Source organism: Apostichopus japonicus, chromosome 10 (genome assembly GCF_037975245.1).
Source record: "Apostichopus japonicus isolate 1M-3 chromosome 10, ASM3797524v1, whole genome shotgun sequence".
NCBI classification, from domain to species: Eukaryota; Metazoa; Echinodermata; class Holothuroidea; order Aspidochirotida; family Stichopodidae; genus Apostichopus; species Apostichopus japonicus.
The window spans coordinates 14537314-14564487 of NC_092570.1; the positions used below are offsets into that span (position 1 = coordinate 14537314).

A 27174-nucleotide genomic window follows, 5' to 3' on the forward strand; every position below is an offset into this window, starting at 1 on the left:
TATTGTTGCTTTCTTTCATTTACTCATATTTTATGACCCACAATGCAGTACACCGGATTACCAGTAGACTGTTGATGGACGAACAAATTTTTTTTTTTTAAACCCCTTAAATTTAACAGCTGGTATCTTTTAAAATAAGTAAAAAAAAAAAAAAAAAAATAAGTACAGGTCTTATTTAAATAAAATTCCACAAAAAAAAGAGGTAGCAGGCACGCCACCACTATGGTCAAGGGTCAAGCAGAGACAACTTTGGTCATTTATTATTTTTGAAAGGAAATTAACATTTTAAACGTTAGGCATAACCAACCAATGTACTTTCGATAGAAAAAAAAACAAATATATACATAGAATAGATACAACAACTCTTTAGAATTTGCTGAAGGTCAACTACAAATGGACAAAAGGTTCGAGACCTCTGTAAAATGTAAAGTGATTGCACTTACTTGTCAAATTATTTGTATTAAACATGAGAACGGAAAATGCTTTTTTTCTTATTAGTTTTGGTTTCGTTTTGATGCACTGGTGTATTATCTCACAACCAACTTTTGTCAAAATTGTTAAAACTTGAGATCAAGAAACACTGCAGAAGGAGTCTTCAAACCCAATAAAAAGTTAACAGATGCTCAAAAATTGAATGGCCAATTGGTTTGTGAGCTCTTTAATGACTTGAATTATTCTTTCATAAAGTCAGTGTTCCCAAAGAAAAGTTATGGCGAATATCCAATTTGAAATCCTGCTGCATGTGAAAACTACAAAGTAAGGAATTTGTTTTAAAACTTTTGCAGTTATAAAAAGAATAAAATAGTTAAATAATAAATAGTGGAAATTTTTTCGATACATACAGAGTACGAACCTTGCAAAATTTGAGACAGGGGGGAACCCTAAAGATTTCATGATTAAGTTGATACAAAGTTAAGTTGCTTTGCCATTGTTACCTGAACAAAGTTACCTTAACATTAATATTTATTGTCAAGGCTTTTCAAGCTAAGCCTCTGTATATATATTTATAACTATATTATCTTGTCATTTTAAAGCACAGTTCTTGTTGTAATCTTACCAACATTCAAGGTTTTCTGCAGTCTTTCATCCTAAAACGTCAACAATAATTTTTTTCATTTTTTCAATGAATGAGGAAATAATTTTCTGCAATGGGATTCAAATCAGTGATTAAGAGTTCTTTGGCTTCATGAACTAAGCAAACCAACCTAAGAATTTGTGATGATTCCATTTAAATTTGATAGCCTTTTCTTTCCTATGTATAATTCTCTGTGTTGGTTTACCCCGGAATTGTGATATACATTAAGAATGTTTGCTTATAGCTGTCCATTTGCTCTGTAATTAAAAACTTCACCAAGTGCTAACATTCTTGCAGAAATATTACTTTCTGTGCAGAAATGACTTAAATATCACAAAAGAAAGAAGAAGAAAAAAATGTATACCTTATTAACTTTTCAGCTCATTTCCCTGATGACATCATTCAAAATCTGTTGCTGCCACTGGCAACAACAGAGTTTGAATGATTGCCAAATTATGACCAATTTGAAAACTTTACATAAATTCAGACAAGGAACCCCTTGCAGAAGTATACATTGCTCCACCCCTAAATGACCATTTATGCATTAAAATTCCACGGTCATTTCAGTCATTTCCAGTATAGCGCCCTCTTTTTTCCTTAATTTACCAAGTCTTTGACATTTCATGGACTAGTCTTTCAATTGATTGATTCTTCATTTTCATGACTTTCCAGAATCATTTATGCCCAACACAATTCTAAAGATATCTCATTTTATTTTATCCGATAAAAACTCCTCGACTATGGAAATTAAAATTTTGAGAACGAAACCTCCGTTCACATAAACTACTATTTCAAATTCATAAACAATGTATTTACATATCTACTTTAAAAAGAATAATAGACTTCTGCCATCTAGGCTCCCACTGGGACACCAAAATTAGTAAGTAAAATATTTTCAAAACATTGTAAAATTCTAACACAAAAAATAAGTAATGTAAATCAAAAAAAACACATTCATTGCCAATAAAATTCACTATTCATTCAATATTCTTGTACAAATTAAAAAACAAACATAAACAAATCTTTTAACTTGAGCACGAGTAAAAAGCAACTGATTTAAGAACGAAAAAAACCTGACATAAAGATGATCAAAAAATGGTTTAAAGTAACCAGTTCCCTTTCCTTTTTTGGGGAGGCTATATGCTGTGTTGAAACTCTTGACATTGCACAATTTGGCTGAGAATAATGAATCACACAGAGATTTCAGTTTAAACACATACATTTATGAAAAGAAGATGATTGAAGTTTAGAGAAAGTAACTTTAATTCCAAAACAGATTCTCACAATTTTCTGGTTCAACAGGCGGTACATATCCTAGGATCAGCAACATCTTCTCACCTCCAACAAGTGGTACCAGCTGTTAACCATACTTCGGGGTTACTGGCTATAAATTTCAGCTGTGATTCTAATGGCAGGCTAGGCAGATTTGCTATGATAAATGGGATAGGTCTAAAATTAGTCTAACTGTTGAGACGCATTTCCAAAAGTCAGTCGTTTCTCAATCTGTCTTGAAAGTAATCCAACAAAATGAAGAAACCGGCATGCTTGCTTTTGCATTCACGGACACTTAATAACGAGGGAAGGAATGCTACACACACCAACAAGCCGTTTTAAATTTTCGTCTTACTGTCCTTCACCAACGTGCCCACCCCGACTCCCTGCAACCCACCCCCACCCCCCATCTTTTATCTTTTACTAAATTTAAACAATCAGAAAAATACCTCCTTTCATGAAATATGGTTCAGTAAAAAAACCACAACTTTGGCACAAGATTGCATTTGATAAAACAAGATTTACAAGAAATTGACAAAACAACATTTACTACAAAAGTAAACAAACAACAATTATAAATTCTTCAACTTTTCAAGTTGACACATAAGTACAAAGGATAAAGGTTTATCAGTATCGGTCCAAACTCAAATGTACTAAAAATGACTAAATTCTTTGCAAAGATAAATTGCTATGAAAGTGTGGGTAGGTCTAATGCTATGTTAACCTCCAATTATTTGCTTTTCCTTTCATTTGTCATTTCTGGTTTAATTCTGATGTCTTCCTTGAAACAAAATTCACACACAAGATCAATGACATTTAAGGCCAATTTTCTTTGCCAAGGAAATAATAAGGCATTGCAATATATATGTGTGGAACACAAAATATAGCTTGGAATATCAAAATGTTAGGTCAATTGCTAAATAATGATAATGCTGAAGATAAACTTTACTGACTGAATTAAACTTCTCGTCGGCAAGTTTTTCTGAAATAACTACACACATCAGTTAATGTACAGGCTTTTAAGAGCAGCCTAATAAGATTTGTTGATAATATCCAGGACTGCAGAAATCATACCTTACATCATGAAAAACATGTGAGGTCCACAAAGCAGAGATAAGAAGAAAGAAATAAATAATCTTCTCTTAGTTACCTGGAAGGTGACCTTGGGAGTTTAGTTCGAAGGATGCTCCTCGCTTCTGACTGATTTTCTACGTCAGTATTACTGTCGACAAATCAGAAAATCAAGAAACTTACTTCACTTGAACACTCGCTTGTTTTTTTTAAATTGAATTTGTGATGGTGAGTTGGTTCCGTACTCCACTTTTTGATGAAAATGTTAAGTCTGGCATTGTTAATCTCTTAGAGCAACTGTCAGAATCGTGCAAACGTGGGTGTGACAAGTTACTAGTGACCTATTGTTGACAGTTGTGAAGAAGATTGAGACAGCCTTGCCTTGAATACAGGACTGTAAACCTTCAAATGCACCTTCTTTTCTTTTCAGCGAAATTGATCTTCCCAGCCACAGGGAAAGTTTGTACCCAGGCGATCCGAAAAATGTGGTCCAGTGTACCATCAGGGCTTACAACTGCAACTGTGTTTCACCCATCCCCTTCCCCTACCTTGTTACCAAACAACTCTCTAATTAAGGACCTTCAATTTCCAAATCATGTAACTGTAACCGAGATTGGTTCACAAAAGAAGAAGAACAACAAAAACAGGGAATGGATCAAGGCTACTTCTTGACAAGAAATTGATTGTTTTTCCCCACAAATTTTTCTGAACAAGTAATATCAATCGGGACATAATAATACAAACAGGAAATGCAGAAATCTGAAAACGAGATTTCATTTCGGTTCTTAACTTGCGGTTCTTAACCCTCGGTTTTGGTTCTTAACCCGCGGTTCTTGACCCTCGGTTTCGGTTCTTAACCTGCTCTAAATACAGGCATCATTGGATCCTGTCCACGGATTTCGACTTGACAGAGCCTGTGCAAGCATGTATATACAAAATGTTAAGGAATAAAGTTTACCTTGATTGTTCTCTGCTGCCCTCTGTGGTGGATCCACCGTCACCCATGTTCAATTTCTTCCGGGACTTTACTGGTTCTTGACTATCATTCTTCCTCTTCGATGAAGTGCCATAGGTTTTATTAAAGTTTTGAAGTTTATTCGAAATCTGGAATGCAAAGACGACCAAAAAATACATACTTATTTTCAGGTGAACCAATCCCAAATGCATCAGAAAGTTTTAATAATAAGTAAATACGACATATCCCAGTTTGAAGCAGCAACGTACAATTCAGACTTGACTTACAAAACTGTGTTCCTCTTTGCACTAGATTCATTAACCAATGTTTTATCCTCCAAAAAAATAGTAATAAGCTGACTTCAAGAAAGAATTTAGGCAGAACTTTAGTCCTAATATGTTATAGTTCAAGAGAAAAATAAGAAACATTTTAAAGATAGAAATGTTTCTAGAGATGTTTTCAGATTACAAGATACTCAGCTTTAAAGTATGCTGAACTCTCTGGAATGCTCCTTTAAGGCTAACTTCTTGACGATGCATTGATTGCAACATTATATTGGAGTACATACCAAACTCTGTACTTATACTCGTAGTCATGCTGGGAGAGGGCAACTTTCATGTACTCATACTCAGGACTTTGTACTGGTACTCAAGGCAATGTACTAGTACTGGTACTATGAGCTTTGTACTCGTACTGGTACTCAGGACTTTGTACTAGTACTCAGGACTATGTACTAGTACTCGGGACTTTGTACTTGTACTAGTACTCAGGAATTTGTACTTGTACCAGTACTCAGGACTTTGTACTTTTACTAGTACTCAGGACTTTGTACTAGTACTCGGGACTTTGTACTCGTACTGGTACTCAGGACTTTGTACTAGTTCTCAGGACTTTGTACTTGTACTAGTACTCAGGACTTTGTACTTGTACTAGTACTCAGGACTTGGTACTAGTACTCAGGACTTTGTACTAGTACTCAGGACTTTGTACTTGTACCAGTACTCAGGACATTGTACTTTTACTAGCACTCAGGACTTTGTACTAGTACTCAGGACTTTGTACTAGTACTCAGGACTTTGTACTTGTACTAGTACTCAGGACTTTGTACTAGTACTCAGGACTTTGTACTTGTACTAGTACTCAGGACTTTGTACTAGTACTCAGGACTTTGTACTAGTACTCAGGACTTTGTACTTGTACCAGTACTCAGGACATTGTACTTTTACTAGCACTCAGGACTTTGTACTGGTACTCGGGACTTTGTACTCGTACTGGTACTCAGGACTTTGTACCAGTACTCAGGACTTTGTAATTGTACTAATACTCAGGACTTTATACTAGTACTCAGGACTTTGTACTAGTACTCAAGGTAATGTACTAATACTGGTACTCTGAGCTTTGTACTCGTACACAGGACTTTGTACTAGTACTCAGGACTTTGTACTTGTACTAGTACTCAAGGCAATGTACTAATACTGCTAATCTAAGCTTTGTACTAGTACTCAGGACTTGATACTAGTACTCAGGACTCTGTACTTGTAATAGTACTCAAGGCAATGTACTAATACTGGTACTCTGAGCTTTGTACTCGTACACAGGACTTGATACTAGTACTCAGGACTCTGTACTTGTAATAGTACTCAAGGCAATGTACTAATACTGGTACTCTGAGCTTTGTACTCGTACACAGGACTTTGTACTAGTACTCAGGACTTTGTACTTGTACTAGTACTCAGGGCTTTGTACTAGTACTCAAGGCAATGTACTAATACTGCTAATCTAAGCTTTGTACTAGTACTCAGGACTTGATACTAGTACTCAGGACTCTGTACTTGTAATAGTACTCAAGGCAATGTACTAATACTGGTACTCTGAGCTTTGTACTAGTACTCAGGAATTTGTACTTGTACTAGTACTCAGGACTTTGTACTTGTACTAGTACTCAGGACTTTGTACTAGTACTGGTACTCTGAGCTTTGTACTCATACTCAGGACGTTGAACTGAACACACACAAATGCTGCATTCCACTGTTGGAGAGTTTGATATGTATTGATTCATAGATAAATACTTACAAACTCCTCATCAGTGTTAAGTAGCAGCGCGGTACGGGGTGTTACTGCAGCTGAAGACCCGGGCTGCCTCTGCGAATCTGGGCTCTTAAAAGGGGAGTGTCTCAGCGGTGATACAGTAAAATTAGGATGAACTTTGTAGGACTTCTGTTGGCTTGGTGAACGATGCGGTACAGGAGAATTGGGATGATTCTGCAAAATGATACACAAAAGAGTACAACTATATTGGCTGTTTCTTAAAAACGAATCAATTGATTACACCGTGGAACCTTCAAGATATTGTTAAACTGACTTCTTCCGAGTCTCAAATAGATATGACAATGATCTGGTGATGTCATGGAATGATGAGCAAATATTGTACCAACTTTGTGCCTCCCTTAACCTCTTCCATTCCTGTCGTGATTTGCTAAGTTAAGTTTAAGATGATAACTCTTTCCATTGTGTCCAGCCACACATATCTCCTGATTCCTCATTTGATATAATGTCATGAAACTCACTCATTAATCTACATGCAAACACAAAAAATGTCCACACCAAAGTGAAATTGTTTAGTATGGTGGCTTAATAGGGACATAGAAAAAAAAAGGTGTCCCCAAATATCAAAAGTTTGACTTTTTATCTCAATTTTTTTCTTTCCCATGTCCCTAGTAAGCCAACGTAGTTTGGAATGTTTCTTATTTGCAATATATTCAATATTACTGAAGGTTGAATATAATTGTAAAATGTGCACAATGGGTTATATTATATACATTTCACAGTAATCATACCACTGACAGTTGAATTCAAAGGGGAAAAAACAAGAATCAACCAACAATCAACCAACCAATTCAACCAACAATCATGGCATGAAGCATTACTCTATGGACAAAGTGAAAATCCCGGACTGAAGGTTTAACCTAGCTGCTTGCCTTTCATTACCACATTCTCATTCCACAATTTTCTGAACAGATCTATGCTCTGTAAGAATTCGAAAAGTTTGCTTTTCATCAAGAGGTATTAAGCAAAGACAACTTGACATGCACTTCTTGTAAATAAAGTAAGCTAGGCTAGCTCCTCCACTATGAAAGTGTGGTAGGTTATCACTAAGAATTGATGCTTACTTTCTCATGATGCTAATGACATTAGAACAAACGAGTTCCAGAATAGTTTAGTTTAGCTTAGTAGAAAAAAAGGATCAGGAGGGACACTTACGTCCCCATCAAGGACCCTATAGGAGAGAGAAAAAACTGAAGACACAAAAACTCAGACCCGATTACAATGCTTACAGTGCTTGTCTAAAGCATTCTTAAAACCATTGACACTACTTGCAAGTACAACTTTCTCAGGCAACTCATTAACAACCCTATTAGAAAAAAAGTTATGCCGAATATTAATCCTTCTTTGTGACTTTTGGAGTTTAAGACAATGACCTCTGGTACAACTACTATTAGCAAACATGGAAAAGTGGGTAAAGGATAAATTGTCAAAACCATACACAATCTTGAAAACCTGAAGTCCCCACGTAACTTCCTAAGCTCCAGTGTGGTGAGATTCAACAGTTGTAACCGCTTATAATACGGAACACTCTTTAAGGAACTAATCATCCTAGTAGCCGTCCTCTGGACCTTTTCAAGTACTTCCTTATCCTTAGCAAAATATGGGTTCCAAGCCTGCACAGCATACTCCAGATGAGGCCTAACCAACTGCTTATAAAGCCTAACTACGATGTCCTCTTTCAGAAAGAAGTTCCTCTTGATCATACCTAAAACCCTATTACCTCTTTTAGCAGAATGTTCCAGAATACATGATAGTTAGAGGAAGTACTCTGTCAGCTGCTTGGTACCTGCACATCTTGCACGAGGACAAGATAAAGATAATACTGTGTTTTTCTGTCTTTTGTGTACGATTGAATGGTACGTTTGTAAACATTATCTTAAATACCATAGCATTCTGATTGCTTCCTAAGCTCATCAAAAAAAATTACCTCACTATGCTGGCTAAGGATGAAAGTCTTCATAGCAGGTACAAAGACGTCATTGTAAAACTTGATGATATGTCCGGTTTCACCCGCTCCGAGTCTGACCTGCTTATACGTCTGTCGTCCAATCAAAAGGAAAGAAATAAAATGTGTGTAATGCTTGATGTACTCCAAAATTAACTCCCTCAACCCCCCCCCCCCCAAACAAAATCCCCAAACCAAATGACCAAATTCTGATGCAAAACAATACACCAAATATGAATCAGTGTTCCTGCTCAAAAAAATTGACGAATTAAAATTTTGACCAAAATTGACTGAGTTACAACAATAAGTAATTAACGTCAAATCATACTCCATGAAAAACTTCATCAAAAAGAGACAAACAACAGAATAATGAGTGTTAATTCAATTTTCATAATAACGATGCTTGGAATGTATCATTGGTTCATTACTGCATATATTAGGGTAACTTTCAGCAACATAAATAACCTAACAAGGGAGAATATACCTGGTGTCACATTTGCAAAATGCTAGAAAATGTAGCTTTATTCGTTATCCGACGGCAAAAGACGAACCAGCTTTTGTAAACGGAAAAATAAATGATTTGTTAATTCAACAAACATCATCAAGCTTAACTAAGCTGTGGAAAAAAACAAAAAACACTACGTGATGTTCTGGTTTGTGACTAGACATCTCGGGAACACTTACCGAGCTATCAGCATGTGGCATTTTCTCGTACAAATTTGCTATTTCCTTAAGTCTCCTTTGATTTTGCGCGCTACCAACTCTACAGATGGCATAGATACAGCACATAATGATCTGATCTAAATGTCTCCCTTCGAGTAGATCCGGTCTCTGCCTTATGCAATGATCCACGCAAGTCCATATACGATGTGTCTGGAGAAAATAAAATCACAGTCATAATACAGAGAAAGAGGGATTAAAGACTCGCCCCAAACAGCGTACCGCCATATTTAAAAAGTTAACTTTCCGTTGCTTGCAAGTGAGGTTTTTCTCTTGTCGCTACAAAATGCAGACAGTAATGAAACGTGATACCTTGTTATCTTTAGCTGGACCTGAGATGTCCATCGCTGTATCGTTTGTTCACTGTGCTGTGGGTTTTGACCGCAGCTGTATGTAATGACTGTACCGGTAGCAAGCTGTGTGTGTGTATTTTCTGGGATCGATGGTGGTGTCTAACACTTCTGTTACACCTCATTCGAAACTAGGTCAGATTACCGGAATTAGACAATTTCCTTTTGGGCGAGTCTTCACACCCTTTAATATTCAGGATGAAAATCCCTCAGTATATAATACCACAATATGCTAGAATGCCACTATATGATCAGTGATGTTAAAGGGGTTGTGCTTCATATATTTGTCTTCAATGATATCTCTCAGTCAAGGCTTTTGTCTGCCTCTGAAACTTAAACACCTCAAGCTTGCCATTTCATGTTTTTCAGTATCGATAGGCAACAAATATTAATTTAATGCATTCAAAGGACATATTAAAACTTACCTTTTTAGAGCTGCCTTTATTGATTCTCAGGAATTGTCTAGTTTCTTATATATTTTTAATTTCATTTTTAGCCCTTTTTTTCTTTTTTTTTACAATGAATTTGAATTTTGCACTTATTTTACCTTTCTACTACTTAATCCCATTTTTATCTTTTTTTTTATATCTGAATTAACATTCATATATTGTTTATTTTCTTGATTTTGTATGTTTTATTGTAAAGCACCTGAGAGCGATTCTATTTTGGATAAGGCGCTATATAAATTCTGTAAAATTTATAAACAATAATAAGAACATGTCATCATGATTCGTTTTCTTATATTCATAAGGCAGGGATGCCTTCAGGGTTTGCCCCTAGGGCCTGAAAGTTGTGGGGACTTGGATGTCCCAAAGACTATTTAAGCTAATGTTGGGACTCTATGAAAAATCCAGAGAAAAAATTGTGGTATAGGCTCCAATTTGCATATGCTACAGTGTGTTAGGATAATAGTTAGAAATTTGGGGAAAAAGCTCATGCCTGTTTCAACTGGGACGGAAAGATCGTTTGGAGATGGAACCAAATTTCAAAATCAGGGATTCTGGCATCCCTGATAGGGTAAATATTGGAAACTGTGAACATGTCACTCAGTGGTCATTAAAACCTTTTTTTATTCCACCAAATGGCAGAAGAGAAGAAATGCTTACAATATCTCCTGAGAGCTTCAATGGTTGACTCAGTCTCTCCAGTCTTTTGAAGCCGAGCTGTTGAGCCTTCATGAGGAATTTAGTGAGGAAGACATCTTTATGTTGCCCACCACCAGAACTTCCAACAACAGAACATCCAGGACTGTTAACCTTTAATAACAAAAAAAAAGTGATTAAGGAACATTAACAAGAGCCCAATGGGCACTATGGTTCCTTCCTTAGTGGAATATGAAAGAGTTGTACATCATTACCCAATAATACAATAATTTATGCCCACATGTACAAGCTATTAACCAACAACTGTATTCCAAGTTTGGATATAATCTGATTTAAGATTGTGGAATTATTGCAATTTTGATATTTTGGCCCCACGCCAATAATTGCCCATGATAAAATGTTGCACCCAAACGGTACCAAAAATAGTTGGACCCCACAAATTTGGGCCCAGAGAATGTGTCCCAAAATGCATTTATGGATATAAACTTTGGCCTATCCAACCCAAAAATGGGCCCAGAATTCTTTGCGAACCAGATGGCCTACATGAACCAGCTATTAACCAACAACTGTATACCAAGTTTGGCTGCAATCCGACGTCAGGTTGCGGAGTTATTGCAATGTAAACATTTTTATGATTGACCCTATATCCTCATTAATATTTATAAGGTCAACGCCCAAAACAATACGGGACACCTTCTCACTATAATACATCTACGTAGCAGGTATGACAAATATCCATCACTCCGTTGTTGAGTTATCTCAGACGCAAGCGCCACAGACGAACACACGCCAACCTAACTGGTTCCTTTGCTTCCAGCAAAGAACCAGAAAGAGGTGTCAAACATTTAAAAAAAAATTTTTTAAATATATTCTAGCAAAAAAGGCATTAACCTGTAATGCACATATCAAGCATCCTATTGTATCCTGTACTTTCCTACACTATCCTTTACTAACCTGTACTGTGCTGTACTACCCTTTACTGTACTATCCTATACCATCCATTAGAAATACACTGAAAGAAAACCTGCTACTTGAGGCTGATAGGGAAAATGCTTACTGTGCCTGCCCCATTGTAAAGATATCCTAAAAGCTCATCACACATATATTTACTTTTCCTCAATTCTATTGTTCCTTGAAGTTGTGTTTTACTCTTTCAAAAAAGACCTGAAATACATGGCTATTTTACTCTCATCAGTAGAGTAACTGGGAGAGGTGGTGATAACCTCCTTCCAACCCCCCCCCCCTGGCCCCCACAATGCAGAACAGTGGGATTCAACCCTACAAGGACCTGATTTTAGTTTTTTGGAACTTGACACAGTTGCAAACAGATATATTTGCCAAATTTCAAGGGTAGTTTATTTGTCAACAATTCACTCCAAATACAAATGCAACACAAATCTATCAAGTCTGTATTCCTACTATTCACTTTATAACAAACAACCAGTTTTTTTCATAGGAACTACCTATAAATCTATCTATAAAGAAAGAACGGGCAAAAGTGTAAAAAAAAGGTAGCAATTTGCCATTTTTGTGAAGAAGTTGAAAAGAAATATGTTTGCCCTGCCCGGTCTGTGACCTGGAGTGAAATTTAACCAACGTTAAGACCGTTTTTTTTTTATTTTATTCTTCTTTACTTACTGAAAATACCACAGAGTAAACTCATTCTTACTTGTTGGGTGTTAGCAATCTTTGCCCTCAGTGCTTCTAAAAGTGGAGAGCCTTCCTTCCATGCTTCACTTTCCAGGATGAACTCCTCCACGCTCGTCAAATGCTGTTGGAGATTCATAACGAGGGTGAAGACGACATCACAAGGAAGTGATTTCCCTCCCCCCCCCTTCCTTCTTGAAAGTATGAAATGGTGACCAGAAGCTTAATAGGTTAAAATCTCCTTTTGTGTTCTATCTGGACCAACCTTTGCACTACAATTTTTTTTGTCTGCTTGGCATGTGCTGATTTTGGACTTAAACTTAACTATTTGTAAATAAAATCCAAACAAAGTCCAGATCCTGAATGAACACTGCGGCTGGATTGGGGTATGGAGAAGGTGGTCCACTCCACACCCCACATATTTTGGAGTTAAATATCACTGTCTTATAACGATGGGCGATATCATAGATATCATACATGAAAGGCACTACAACGGTCTCACTATGATCTGAGATATTTGATTGTTACTCTACAGAAATATCAAACACTGCATCTATGGGTGTAACACAAGTGTGCTGCACTTATGCCTAACGGCTTAAAGTAAATCATGGTTGGGACTAGATCAGATTTGTGAAAGTTTTATGTAACTCTAATCTTTATTGGTATATTTTGGAAATATTATCTTTTATTAAAAGGTTATGCTGACATGGCCACAACGTGGCTTGCCCCAAGGTCTTCACAAGCTTCAAACTTCAGCTAACTTCAGCCCTGAGAACAAACCAGGCACGAAACTGCCAGCCACTTGTTGCAGCTCCTTTCTCATTAACCACCATGACTTTCATTATTTTCCAACTGTCACAACCACTCCCCCTCCCAACCCCACTCACAACTGAAATTGAAAATTTACAAATAATCAGCAAGGCCTTTTTTTTGTAATGAAATTTAAAGAAAAAAAAACCTCTCACCTTTATTGCTTGCTCTGATAGCTGTGCTTCCTCCCTTATAAAAGTCTCAATCACACGGCAAAAGTCGTAGGGATGAACATTAAATATGGTGAGAATCCAAGGAAAATCTAGTCCACCTCTACCGATAGACGATTCCTGTGTTGGAGAAGCTGTCCTCAGCAAAGCAAAAATGGAACTTTGATTTCATTCACATTGTTGTGCTTTCTGTTTCCATAGAAAACAGATAATAAAGATCCAGCCTATGTAACTATCTTAAACCAGCAACATAATGACAGAAAGAAACTCATTATTGATTATATCGGCCTTCCATTTTAGGCCGGTTAGTCGACGAACATGAGGTTAGTTAACTGCACTCGCAAGTGGGAAGAGCCCCATTGCTTGGATATCTTACAAATATTTCCCTCCGGGTCACTAGCCAATTTACAGTTTTTGGTCATGTTTTGATATTTTTAAAATTTGGAAGACCAGTTCAGATGGGAAAACTGAGGATCTCTTGTCCTTGGTGGTACAACCAATTCAGACTAGAGTATCCCACTGTGTTACTTAGGGATAGATTCCATTCAAGATTGCAGACTGTATGTGAAATCGTTGGTGATAAAACCAATTCAGACTAGAGCATCCCACCACTGTGTTACTTAGGGATTCCATACAAACTCTTTACTTGTCAAAGGACAAGACAGTTTCCATAACAAAAACCTTGACAACTTCCACTTACCATTGTATTCATAGTAAACCTTAACAACTTCCAGACTACAAGCGAGAATGCATCTATGGAAAATATCTTCTGAGAGTAGACTGACGATAGAGGCCCGTTGGACTTTCCTTTCTCTCTCCTAACAGAAACAAATCATAGAAATGGTCTATGAATGACATAAATGCATATAACCAGTGGTGTGACATATAACCAGTAGTGTGACATATAACCAGTGCTGTGATTAACAAGAATACATATTAGCAGTGGTGTGACATATAACCAGTGATGTGATATATAACCGATGCTGTGAATGACATGAATGAATATAACCAGTGGTGTGAGATATAACCAGTGATGTGAATGACATGAATGCTTATTACCAGTGTTGTGACATATAACCAGTGCTGTGAATGACAGTGCATACAACCAATGCTGTAACATATAACCAGCACTGTGGTGCCATGAGTCAACTCCGAGGTATCAATGCTCATCCAATGTCATATAGATGTACATGAGTCGTTAGGAATAGATAACAGCAAAGGAACGCTAAAGAGGTATTACAAGAATCCCAACAAGTTTGATGTTTTAAAAGAGACATAAATAATTGCAGAAAATGCCACAACATATCGTAGGAAAGGCATAAAACATTGAAGGAAGGAACTCATAAGATTGAAAGAATTGATTTAAAATGGAGGAAAAAAATATTGAAACATAGGAAACAGTTATTGAAGAGGCAAGAAAAACATGGGACATTATTTAGAAATTAAGCTGCTTAAATATGGAATCCCCTGTCAAATTTGGTAAGGAATATAATACTTAAGCTTTAATTTATTGGGGCACCTCTTAACTGTCTGTAATGTCTTTATGTCAAAGTAATAATAATTCTCAATGTACACAGATCCCTTACCCTTTTAATGATTTGATCAAGTTCTCTGTAATAAAGTCGAACGCCGAGCCGGTATCTCGTCTTTGCGATGGTCTGCGATGCACGTACGTTCAGAGCATAATGTTCTAGGAAGGTGTTTTGTAGCTCTTCGATTCGGTTGGTCACTTCATTAACTAAATTAGCACCATATTCCTGTGAATTTGGAAACAGAAAAAAAAACTAATCAAACAAATTGATAATTATCAAATTAGACAGTGGCGTGCACCGAATTTCAACAATGTGAAGTGGGAAGGGATTCTAAATTCCACCAAACTGATTGAAGGTAGGTGCATGAATCTTTTTGGAAGGAGTCAGAAGTGAAGGATGTTATAAAGCAGGGGGGGGGGGAAGGGACTGTAGCCCTGAATCTAGGGGTCTGACCCCAGTAAAAAAAAAGTTAAAGCTAAGATATCAAATGGTGCATTTTGAGGCACATTTAGACTAGAAAATTAGGTCTATAAATATGTCTTAACACATAACTTGGGCTCCTAAATTCTTTTCATTTTTTTTGTGTGAGTTTGAAAAGGGGAGTGTACACCCGTAGCAGTGGTCATATTCTTCCCCCACCGATGGTTAACAATTCCCCCTGAGTGAAGGGATGTGGTGGGGGGGTAGATGGCCTCACTGACTCGCCCTTCCACACCCCACTGTAACTAGAGTAATAGTTATAGCATTAGACTGTGCTGTTCTGCACAGTAATATTTGTTTCTTGCAAAAGTCAATATGAAAAGCAAATGATACCAAATCATAACTTAGAACAGGTGGGGGTATCGCCTGATGCCCAGCCAATCACCGATTGATGTACGACAGAACTATAACCAAGGTTTTGAGACAATACGACAATGGCAAACAAACACTCAAGCAATCACAAAAAGATACAGACCCCATCTTATGTATGATAGCTGTTACGCTGTACTCACACCTGCCCACTCCACTGAGTAATACCCAGTGACAGTTTTCCAATAGCTAAGGATAAACCTATTATATTTGACTTACGCTGAGAAGTAAACGAAGACTATCAGAAGGTCGATCGTTAGCACTGGCTAACAAAGTCTTCAACGACTGCACCGCTCTGACAGAATTCCTAAAATATTAAACAGAAAATATTAAACAGAAAATTTAGAAAATATTAAACAGAAATGAAGAAAGACTACTGAAAGAACTGGTTTGGATGGCAACTAATCTAGCTTTGACCAAAGTTAACGAGTTCCTCTTCACAACATCATAATTATTGTAAACGACAAAAATCTACAAACCCTTCAATTAAAATCTCATTTTGAGATACCAAAACTTCTTTAAGAAAAAATTGAAAAAAAAAGAAACCATGGCTAAGTTTGCAATAGCAGAGGGGAAATTGAGAAAGCAACTTTTTCTAGCATGTCATTCATTCATAAGGCTCATGAGAAGAGAGAGTAAGAACTAAACACTAAAGAGCAACATGGAACGTTTCACCTTTTTTTTTTCCTGAAAAAAAAAGACCAAAACATACACAAAGCAATCAAGTTTCAGAGTACTGACCAACATCAAATGGAAGCTAAGGAGCAAGGGGCAGTTTTGACAACTGCAGGGAAGTCCTTCTATCTACAGAAATAGCTGAAGGGAAGGGTATCTAAAATCCATAGGATACCTACCTGACAGGAGTCTGAGGGATAGAGGGTCCCGTCTCAGTATTGATCGTTGAATCCGGGGAAGGGGATCCCTCTTCCATTGGCTTCAGTAAAGGGTCGTCATCTAAGAAAGCCATTTCATCAATATCTGCCGTAAGCTCGTACTCGGCCCTGTACTTTCTCTCAAAATATTTCAACTGTTGATGAAAAGTCGCCAAAACGAAGCTGTGATAACATGAGGAGAGGGTTATCTGATTCCTGTATTTATGTCAGCCAAAAAAGGAAAATATGACCAACAAAACAAAGGGGTTTTTTTTTTTGAGGGAAGAATATATCAAATCTCTTTATCAATTTAACTACATAGCTTTCTTTCTTTTCAGCAATAAAATGAAACCAAAAGTGATTTATATATCTTTTATCGACATTTTCAAAGCACTAAGGTTTCAATGACCTAGCAAACAGATTTCTCTAGTGAACAATACATCTTATAAGATTCTGAATAACCTTGAAATAACACTATTGAACATTTTGAACCTCTCATGACCCTTTGACAACCTGCAAAACAATAAGCTTGAGGGGAGTCATGGGACATGTACACATTAAAAATGAAAAACTAGTCCACTATTCTTACAATATACTGCTGCAGTTTAACCTCTGCTGACCTCAAATTGTATGAGATACAAACTGTTGTTCCTCTTGATGAAACTACTGCACTACAAAAAGCGCATGCAGAATACACTGGTTCGGAAGACACCAGTAGAACACAATGTTATAGAACATGCACACATAGAAAACACACCAGTAGAACACACCGCTATAGAACATGCACACTTAGAATACAAACAAATAGAACACACCGCTATAGAAAATGCACTTAGAATACACACCAGTAGACCACACCGCTATAGAACATGCACACATAGAGAACACACGAGTAGAACACTGCTACAGAACATGCACACATAGAAAAAGCACCGATAGAACACACCACTATAGAACATGCACACATAGAAAACACACCAGTAGAACACACCGCTACAGAACATGCAAACATTGAAAACACACCTGTAGAACACATCTCATGCAAACCACACCATTACTCTGCTACAAGCACGCATAAAGAACACACATTCAGAATATGTCAGATATAGAACAAACAGTTACTGTGCCACAAGCACACACATGTACAAATGTGACTACAAAGGTAAATGGCTGTCAAGGCAACAAAACAAAGGCACCACCTACCCTTGGCAAGCCATCGGCGGTTTGGTTTAGAACTTCGACAGGTAAGCCTTGAATGAATGGATGGAAGTGGTTCGTCTGAGCTGATTCAAGTTCCTTCATGTCAGAGTCTGACGTGAAGGCGGTGTTGATTGCGGTGAGAACGGACAGAGAGTCTTGGCGTAGTCTCTCTTCTGAATTGGCCGTTCCTAATTGACAGGATTAATGGGATTAATTAGATCTTCTATGTCTTAATGCAACTCTTTGCCATGTCCATCCATATGTTCATCACATTTCAATAGACCCAATAGTACATTGTCTGTGATATTACAGAGAGTAGCTAGCCAGGCCGTTTCCATTTGGGTACTGATGGCGGTTGAAATTGGGATGTCCTACCCACCTTCCCCCCCCACCCCAAAAAAAACAACTGGTTATGCCACTGCTCAATGAAACCCTAACGTGACATAAAATAACAAGTAAATACGTTTTTCAAATATATTTATAACAGATCCTAACCGCGGCAGTAAACAGCTCTGAAATTATCGAATCTTTCATCGTGTTGATACTTACTGAAGGGCTCTTTGAGCATGAAAAGTGGGGATTGCTTGACAATATATTCCAGACAGCACAGCATTAAATGTAGAGCTGGTATCAACTCTGTGTTCTCTGGTAGGACGGTTACTATGGAAACAATCGACAGGAGCAATGTTAAAGCACATGTATGCAAAATTGGTGGAAGCAGACTTGGTGGCTAGCCCTAGAAAGATAATATTACAAGTATATAGAGAGCAGAGAGCTGGAAACAGATGACGGTCACGCAGGCGATCGCCTCAATTCTATATTGAAATGCTTCTCAGGCTCTGATTGTGTTTACATCACTGAACGCTGTTTCCCATGTGCTTATAAAGACCTTGTAATTTACAACATTAAAGCAATAGACAGAGAGTAGAGAATTAAAGCGAAAACAATAAGTACTGATACTGTTTCACTGCTGTGGTTCCCATGCTATCAAATAAATGAAATTTCAGACTTTTTCAAACCAAAAACACTTTTTTTAACATTTGGTGATGAGGACATTGAGAGAGCCATAAAGCCCAAACATGACATATGATATCAATGCCATTTTCTGGGTGGATACATGTGCATTATAAATCTTTGTTATTGCTATTATTATAAGTTTTTTCACCGCAGTTTGATTTATTCTGTTAACTTCTTTGAAACCTTGATCTCATAAGTCATATCCTATAAGAAGAAGCATTCCAGTGAAGATGTTTCCTCACTTCTCCAGGCCAAAGTTCAAAATTTGAGGACTTTTCCCGACTTTTTCTTGGAACCACTATATACAAGACAGCTATTTTAAGTAAGAATTGAAGGGCTATGGCAATCAATCAATCAATCAGAAGACATTTATATAGCGCCAAAGTCAACACTGAAGGAGTGACTGTGTGCACAACAATTAGCCACAAGCATTGTCTGTTATTACATTGAAATAATCAAAGACACTTTATCATCTCATATGGTAATTATTCATTCATCTTTAATATTCATCTGGCACATCTGTTTATCCCAACAGACAAATACTAATTAGACCAGTGAATTTTACCGTTAGCGACTACAGTTACTATGACTACGGACCTTTAGCAACCAGAAACAGACACCAGCAAACCCTCCGTCTGTAGGTACTCTCAGATGGGTCCTTCTGCCCTGAGGACTCAAAAATGTGCTCCATCAACCTAAATAGAAAAAAGAGACAAAGAAATTCCAGATAAGAAATGGGGAATGAAAGAAATACATAAAGAAGGCTAAAGGGTTTCCGTAGTTACCCAATCAGTTTAAGAACCACATACTTATGCTATCTTATTTTTCTAGTTCACCGTAGCCTGATTTCTTAAAGATATTGATACATAGTGGGGATGGATAGGACGGGCTATCCTTTGCTTCCTTTGTCACTTTTTCTTATTTATATATATATATATTTTTTTCTTTCTTTTTGCTTGTTTTTCTTGCTCTCCGGGGAATTCAATTATCTTTCCACTGTATATTCTACTCTTTGTGTTTTTAATACCTATCTCATATTATTCAATGTCAGCATTGATGTTTCTCACTATGATATTGGCATTTTCTGAAAAGCAGGTAGTTAAAGATGAAAAACATTGTACTGGTGATTCCTGTAAGATCTAGCAAGGTAATATCAGTGGGGACAAAATACAGAAACTTTAAAGTCAAAAACATTCTTGAAACTGACATACTTTATACTAAAAGTCCTTAGTTCTACAAAACACTTTCAGTTCAATTTAGTCAAAACTTAATGCCAACCAACTATAGATTTCAGGGATATTTGTCCCCTAATACACTGAAAAGGTTAAAAGATGGCTCTCTGAGACTGAAGAGGGGAAATCCCCAACACAAATGCACCTCACCTGTCAAATGTTTTGTAGATGCCGATGGTTATTACATATTTCCTTTGTGTTCCTAGTAAACAATTCTTCATCGTCGAACTGTGTTGATACTTTTCTCCAATATCATTCATAAACTGTAAGAACTTTTTTAAACTGCAAAGAATATGAAACATATAAACTTGTCAATTGTTATTTGTACCACATGAATATTCAGTTAAAATAAACTTCTACTCATACATGGTGATGCCTTCTTATTTGCATAATATTTACATAAGCAACAGGCACAAGAGAACAATTCAACCATTGCATACCTTGGTTGAGTGTTAACTTTTTTGCATGGCTGTGACATTTGTAAGAAGCTGTATGACCACCTTAAACTGACTCATAAATATTCATGACCGCCCTAAACAGTCATGAATATTAGTGACCTCCCAAACAGAGTCATGAGTATTCAAGTGTTTGTAGTGAACCCAAGTTATTCAATGTATTTTTATCTGGCATTTTTTGGCATCCATCTGGTCTTTGATATGGTCTGTTCTAAGTAGCTTGACCTTACATTGACCTAGTATGACGGCTGTTGCTATGTGGTAGCAATCTCTCTCATAACTGCTACCTCTATGTATTACCCTGTTTTGTAACTATATAGGAATACATGCATCTTGTGCTTTCACAAACAGCATAGTGATACAACAGACATGCACAAACTAGATAAAAACTTATGACTACTGGTTAGAATCACACACCTTTGCAAACATGTCTATCGGTGACAAAAACAGAGTAGGGGATGATTAATTACATGTTAACATATTGATATATGACTACAGTGTGAGGATTTGATATCACTCATAACCACCTAAATCACCGTAATCACCTTAAAAATATGGATACATTCCATTCCAAACATTTGGTTCATGCTAAATGGGTGAGACTGTAATTCCTGTACTAAATGTGTCGGAAAATCTCATCATATTATCAATTTCTTCCAGAAAGTTCATGTTCTGCTTCATTTTTTAAAAGCCCTCTCCCTTAGGATTAAAAGTTCTACAGAGACTTACTTTACATTGCCTGCACGTAAGATCTGCAGCAATGTAAACCTTGGTCCCTGCTCAGACGGCGATTCCATTTCGGTTCTTATATGAAAAAGGAAAGCAAGAGAGAAAAGGGGTGAAGAAGCAAAAAAATAAATCAAGTTATACTGTAAAGAAAGTGCAATATAATTGTAATTATAAGGTTGTTTCTGTTCGTTACCGATAAGACCAACAGCAAAACTGTCACAAAGCTAAATGCAAGTTTGCACAAATGTTTGCGACAAACAATTCATAAAATGAACGCTATGATGCAATAAGTTATAGTTCTCTTTTCTTTCGTAATCTTAGTACAACTAGGTTGAACATTTTATTTCGAATGTTTAGCGATCCGAACATGTAATTTTATAAGTAGATTCTCTATAAAGGAAGGATCGAATCTGCCAACAAAACTGGCTGACACTTCATAATGAAAGTTAATAATAATAATTACACACAATACTACATGTCATATGACTGGGAGTTTTAACAAACTTTAATAAAATGGGGCTTCAGATTTATGGGACATCAACTTTTGTCTTGGCATGACAGCCATTAAGATCTATATCGATAATAATAAGCTTACCTGTACTCAATTAGAGCGGTGTATATTGCACACACGGTCAGCAAGGCATTGTCCTATCAGAAGGGGAAAAAACAAAACAATAGCCACTTAAAAACAAATCATATCTTTATTCTTCGATTTCAACAGGCTGTGGTACAAAACTTGTCGAAACATTGAGGCATAACTTAAACATTTTGATGGACATTTTCTCAAATCCGTCTCTCATTATATAAGAGTAAGCAATCTTGTTCGAGCAGAAGAGAATTTTTCATTTTAATTAATTAATTTAAATTCAATTTACATCAAATTCAATTTAAATTTATTGAAAAAAAATGAAATGAAATTTAATTGAATTTAAACAATTTATTTCATAACATTGGTAGAGTGATACTAGTTCTTCACTTCAAATAAACTTTCCCTCACGCCAAAAAATATAAATACAAGAGGCACTTTTTCAGTCTAGTTTATGAAGGGTCATTTAAAAATATATATATATATATATATATATATCTTCCCTAATCACATTATTTCTTAGCTGTCTGGGGAAGTTTTCCTCAAAATCATCTCCATATACAGGACAAATTCATTAGGATTACTTTTTGGTCTTACTTAAAGGCAAAAAGTTCAATAAAACTTTACCTTGAGGTTCTCATAGGCCAACCACTATTTTGTTTCAATCCAGTATCTTGAAAGTGATGGAGGATTATATAAATTTATCGTTTTACCCATTCTGAGGGGTATTTATCTACAAATGCAATCTAAATTTGATGTCAAAACCTATTCCTACACCCCTCGCCCCCCCTCCCCTCAGAATGGATGAGCTCCAAGGCTGATTTATATATTCTGGACATAAATGTGGTCCTCTCAGGTGCCCATTAAGGATTTGCCCTGATCATATAACATTAATGGATAATTGCCTGTGTTTACCTTCTCCTTCCAAGATACCTCGCCGTTCGCTGTCAGTTCCAGTTGAATCCATTCTTGCAGAACCATCCGAGACCTTTGACAGATAAGTTTCGGCAGGTTTAACCTGGATATGCACTCCTCCACCAATTGAACCCAAGCCATTCCTGGTCTGTAATGCAAAAAAAAAAAAAAAGTATGGTCACCTAAGCCTATGTTGGCCCAAAGTTTATTGCTACTTCTAAGTTAGAGTTGGTGTGATATATCGACATAGGACTCAAAAGAAACACACAAGACAAGATGAGGAGCCACAAGAACGTAGCATGTGTTGTGACTTCATGCACTCCAGGGTGCACTACACTATGATATATAATAAAAATGTAACTTTCATAAGAGCCCTAAGTTACTACAATATACAAAACTTTTTAAAGGAATTGTCTGGTGGAAGATTTTGATACATTGTCCTTGTAGTTATTATTTTTCTCTTTCTAACCATGTAAAATTTGTCCCCATTCGACGTTTTCTTTTTGTAGAAATCTGGTTTTCAAATTCACCAGTTTCTCACCAAAAGTACCGTTTGTTCGAACGCATCAATATGGTGATTGACGTAGTGCTTGCAGATAGGCAAAACAGGCGACTTGAAGATAGCACTCCCATTTCCCAATTTCTGCAACAAATACACTCTCACGTGTAAGCACATGTGATTCCCAATATATATAACGTACATACTCGCGAACGTATATCCTACGATGCCCAGTTGGTGTACTCAACCCTTTTAAATTACGGTCGCCATGGTCGCATTGGCGACCACAATTCTCAGCTGGCGATGAGAATTTCTGGAAAAATTAATGCTAGTCGCCAGCCCTATAATACTGTGGCGATCAGTTTTTGCAACTGAAAATTTCACCAATGCTTTACAAAAAACTGAAATGTACTTACTGACTTAACGCACGTATAAAATTAATATTGAATGGATTTCCCGTTCCAAATTTTCGCAAAGTTCAGAGCAACAATAATTTCCTAAGACCGCTGTACACACATGTCGTAGTGGTCTACGTACCATACCGTTGTAACATGCATCTAATTCCCATTGACATTGGTCACGGAACATAAGTAGGTCATCGACATTCGAACTTGCCCAAGTTCATCGCACCATGGGAACGACCCAACGACACAACAACAACACATTGAACATTTTCCCGCCATCTGGACGCCAAGTGTAAATTTTGGTGTAATATGCAAATTATTGTACTGTGCGGTTAAAACTTAACCTATTGCGACACACAAAAATTTTGGGAAGCTGTTGTAGAAGTAACTTTTGTATCAAATGTAAAGTACTGTAGGGTACTATAGTTTATAAAAGACGGTTTTCTTCAGGTGTTAAGGAAAAGGGGCGTTTCTGTGAACTGAATCTCTTTGTATAATATTTGGATACTTAAAATGACCATGTACATGCAGTTAAGCTCTACTTAGCATTTTTATCCTTTGTGGATCTTTATTGGAATAAATACGAAATGTATTGTTTAACGCCAGTATTTAACGGTAAGCATTTCTTAAATTGTTGTACGTGTTTATACGTGTTTATACAATTCTGTGCGCGTACACAGTCATGTCCAGTTATATGTGAGCGGTACTGTAGCTATCCTTTAAAGCAGAATTTTGCGTCCTTTTCTATGATATTTCTCAACCTCACTGACTCCACTATGCCATAACGAAATACATAACTAGCTTATCTATTTCAATCTTACTTCAAATGGTGGCATAAAAGTCGAAAAATTTGCAACTTTCAACTTTGTTTTTCTCCAAGATATTTTCCGTTGGGATCCCAATTAACCTTGCCCATAATATGAATATTTAAACACTACGAACGTCATTGACCAATACGTAATCCAACACCAAGCTTGATTTGTGTACAGTCTATATGGCAGTTGTACCAGGGAGTTCCATAACAACTCCCTGGTTGTGCCAACGCAGTCTTGAATCTATTTTTAGCAACGGCTCATAACTAAACCTGCATCTCTGATTGGTTGAATTCAAACTAGTGGGTTTGGGGTACTGTATGCGATTAATTTAAAATGTGGAATTTTGTCGTGGATACTTTTCTCATTCTCTGCAAATATCCTTAATTACTCGCCAATTAACGATGTTGGCAGGGAAAAACTTGGCTGATATCTTAGTTTGCTGGTCGATGGACATGTCAAAAAAATAGAAAACGGCGACCAAACGCAAAATGCTGCTTTAAGTTACGGTATTGTCCCATACATGTGTGTACACACAGGCCTTATGTTGCCACAACTATCAAAGCGCGGGAATTAGTACTTAGTTATACTATAGTTCAACGTTAGTGTAGTCAGTACTGACAGTAGTGCTACTCGATGTTGAGCCTAGGCCTAGTGTTTTTTGTACTAATATTTAGCATATCAAAGTGGCGATCACATTTTCATTCTGGGCGACAGAATTTGGGAAAAATAAAGATCTAGTTGCCACAGGAATTTCCTCCTGGCGACCTCATTCACTGGGGAATTAAAAAGGGTTGGGTGTACTTGTATAGAGTTGCACATAGTAGACTCACACTCAAACCACAGTTCATAAACTGTTCTTCGAAATCGCTGAAATAAAATTCACGGATCAAATTTACAGTAAAAGGAAACTTGAAAAGTAATCGTAACACCGAAAGATGAAACTTGGCGGAATCGATGTCAGAGCAGAATATAGCACCGAGAAGCTTAGGCTTCGCAGAACTGTCCGATTGTCAACGTTAGAGTGTAGCCTACATGCGAACATTCTTCGCGTTGGAGCTGGATAGCCTGATGTATAGCCTAAACAACGAAGAGTCTGCTGTTAAAATTTATCTTGTGTTACACAAAGACCACGAAACCACCGATCTACTACATGGCGGCTTAAGGAGTTTTTGAAAACATATCTAATTTCTAAGAAATTTCACCGGAAATTAAGGAAGAAATTTATCTGTATACAAACGCAGTTTTTGTTGTGATTACCGTAGAGGTACTGTACGGAGGGTGGGTTATGTTGCAATCTGCATTAGCATAGCTGACGTCACGTTCTGTACTGTTCAAATCAAATTTGAAATGTCTATCCTTAACAATTAAAAAATCGTTTCTCTGTCAAAAGCAACATTAGCGTTCTCATACTTTGACAACATGTTTGGAAAATTATTTATCATATTTTAAGGTAACTTCTTTGGGCCACCAGACAATCCTTTTAACAAGTTGTCACCAATTTATTCCAAGTTCACGCTATTAAAATACATAACTAGGGAATGACACAAGACCTTTAGATCTGTAGACTAGTTTAAATGTTGGGGTAGGCTGCTCTCAAAGCAATCTCTTATGCCTATGATCTTCACCAAAAGTTAACTTTGTAAGCCTAGCATCTGCTCATGCCCATGCTCAATATTGTATTTTGTCTAGGAGGAGTAGGACTAGGCCTAGGAGGTTGCTTTACTATTTAGGATAGGGCCTAGCCTAGGCCTAAAGATGCAGTTATTAATTATGGTAAACTAGGTTCTGTGAATGTGACTTAGGGCCTAGCCTAGGTTAGATATAAAGTTTGTCTATAGCCTAGATACTTTTTAAGAAAAGTCACCCAGGAAAGAACCTGGGCACAAAAACCAAACAACTGAACTATACTGACCCGCTCTCAACCTGTCTCCTTGCATCGAGACTGTGATTGTGTTATCATCGCCAGGTGTGTATCAAGATTCCTCTTGAAAGGAAACAGATACTAGTTACTACATATGATCTTAGCCAAAAGGATGACTAAATGACTAGATGACTAACCTACTAGTACGGATGTAGGCTTGACTTTAAATACAACCTAACCCTAACGTTAGTGTAATTCTAACGCAACAAGTATCAGGCTAGGCATATTGTACTGTTAATGTAATTTTTTACAGCTATTGCTAAGTAGGCCTGGGCTAGGTTGGTAATATACTCACTCTTTATCCCACTGTAAGTGTGTAACTTTGTGTAAGTTGTAACGTTAGAATTTCAACGAAATATCCCAAGGAGTAGTTGATTTTTTATAAATATTATGAGAGACAATTATTTGCTGAATGTGTCGTTGTACGTGGCCTGGTGACGATCTCTGATGCAATCAACGAAAATTCCAGGAAATGGGTATCCAGTCCAACAGTTGCATTGTTTGTATACAGTTTGGCTATTATCTGCGAAATTTGGATTCAGGATTCGCGCGTCCTCAAGAAACCGCGCGAAAGAATAAATTTGTTTCACAACTGATATGACGTAAACTAGAGTAGCGCCACCACCAGTAAAGGTCAAAATCAGGACCATATTTGTATATATGGCTCCGGTCAAAATGTCCTCCGTCTTTGACAAGTGGGTCTTAATTTTAAACATAGGCTTAGGCATAGGCGTAGGAGGCGGGGGGGGGGGGGGGGGGCTGGGGGGGGCTGCAGCCCCCCAACCAAAATTTTTGGTGAAAATTCGGGCAATATGGTGATATTTTTTCGGGCACCTACTGAAAGAAAAATAATTTGCAATGTGTTTTTCATTTTTTTTAGTGAAAATTCGGGCAATATGGTGATAATTTTTCGGGCACCTACTG

The 27174-nt window shown here is 37.0% G+C and overlaps 1 protein-coding gene across 2 annotated transcripts; it reads right to left on the bottom strand.

Moving 5' to 3' along the window:
- Positions 1–68: 68 nt before the first annotated feature.
- LOC139974816 (retinoblastoma-associated protein-like) lies at positions 69–26738 on the bottom strand. 2 transcript variants are annotated; one of them, XM_071982258.1, is made up of 21 exons: positions 26546–26738; positions 22612–22759; positions 21706–21758; positions 21111–21185; positions 20077–20208; positions 19292–19389; positions 18227–18337; positions 17681–17865; positions 16460–16632; positions 15825–15912; positions 14811–14981; positions 13925–14042; positions 13210–13358; positions 12267–12368; positions 10601–10750; positions 9109–9297; positions 8407–8517; positions 6447–6635; positions 4377–4522; positions 3498–3569; positions 69–2251 (listed from the first exon to the last, which is right to left on the bottom strand). In XM_071982258.1, the coding sequence occupies exons 2-21, from the start codon at positions 22750–22752 to the stop codon at positions 2212–2214; spliced, it is 2493 nt and encodes an 830-aa protein (XP_071838359.1). In that variant the 5' UTR covers positions 22753–22759; positions 26546–26738; the 3' UTR covers positions 69–2211. The 2 variants fall into 2 exon arrangements, with proteins under 2 accessions (XP_071838359.1, XP_071838360.1); XM_071982259.1 differs by having other exon boundaries at positions 69–2504.
- Positions 26739–27174: the final 436 nt, after the last annotated feature.

Excerpts from the sequence above, each read along its gene's own strand:
- LOC139974816 (XM_071982258.1), bottom strand. The coding sequence starts at position 22,752 with ATGGCTTGGGTTCAATTGGTGGAGGAGTGCATATCCAGGTTAAACCTG. Across the intron at positions 6,636-8,406 it reads TCCTTAGCCAGCATAGTGAG|AATCATCCCAATTCTCCTGT; the intron begins GTAATTTTTTTT and ends ATCATTTTGCAG. Across the intron at positions 3,570-4,376 it reads GGCAGCAGAGAACAATCAAG|TAATACTGACGTAGAAAATC; the intron begins GTAAACTTTATT and ends ATTTGTCGACAG.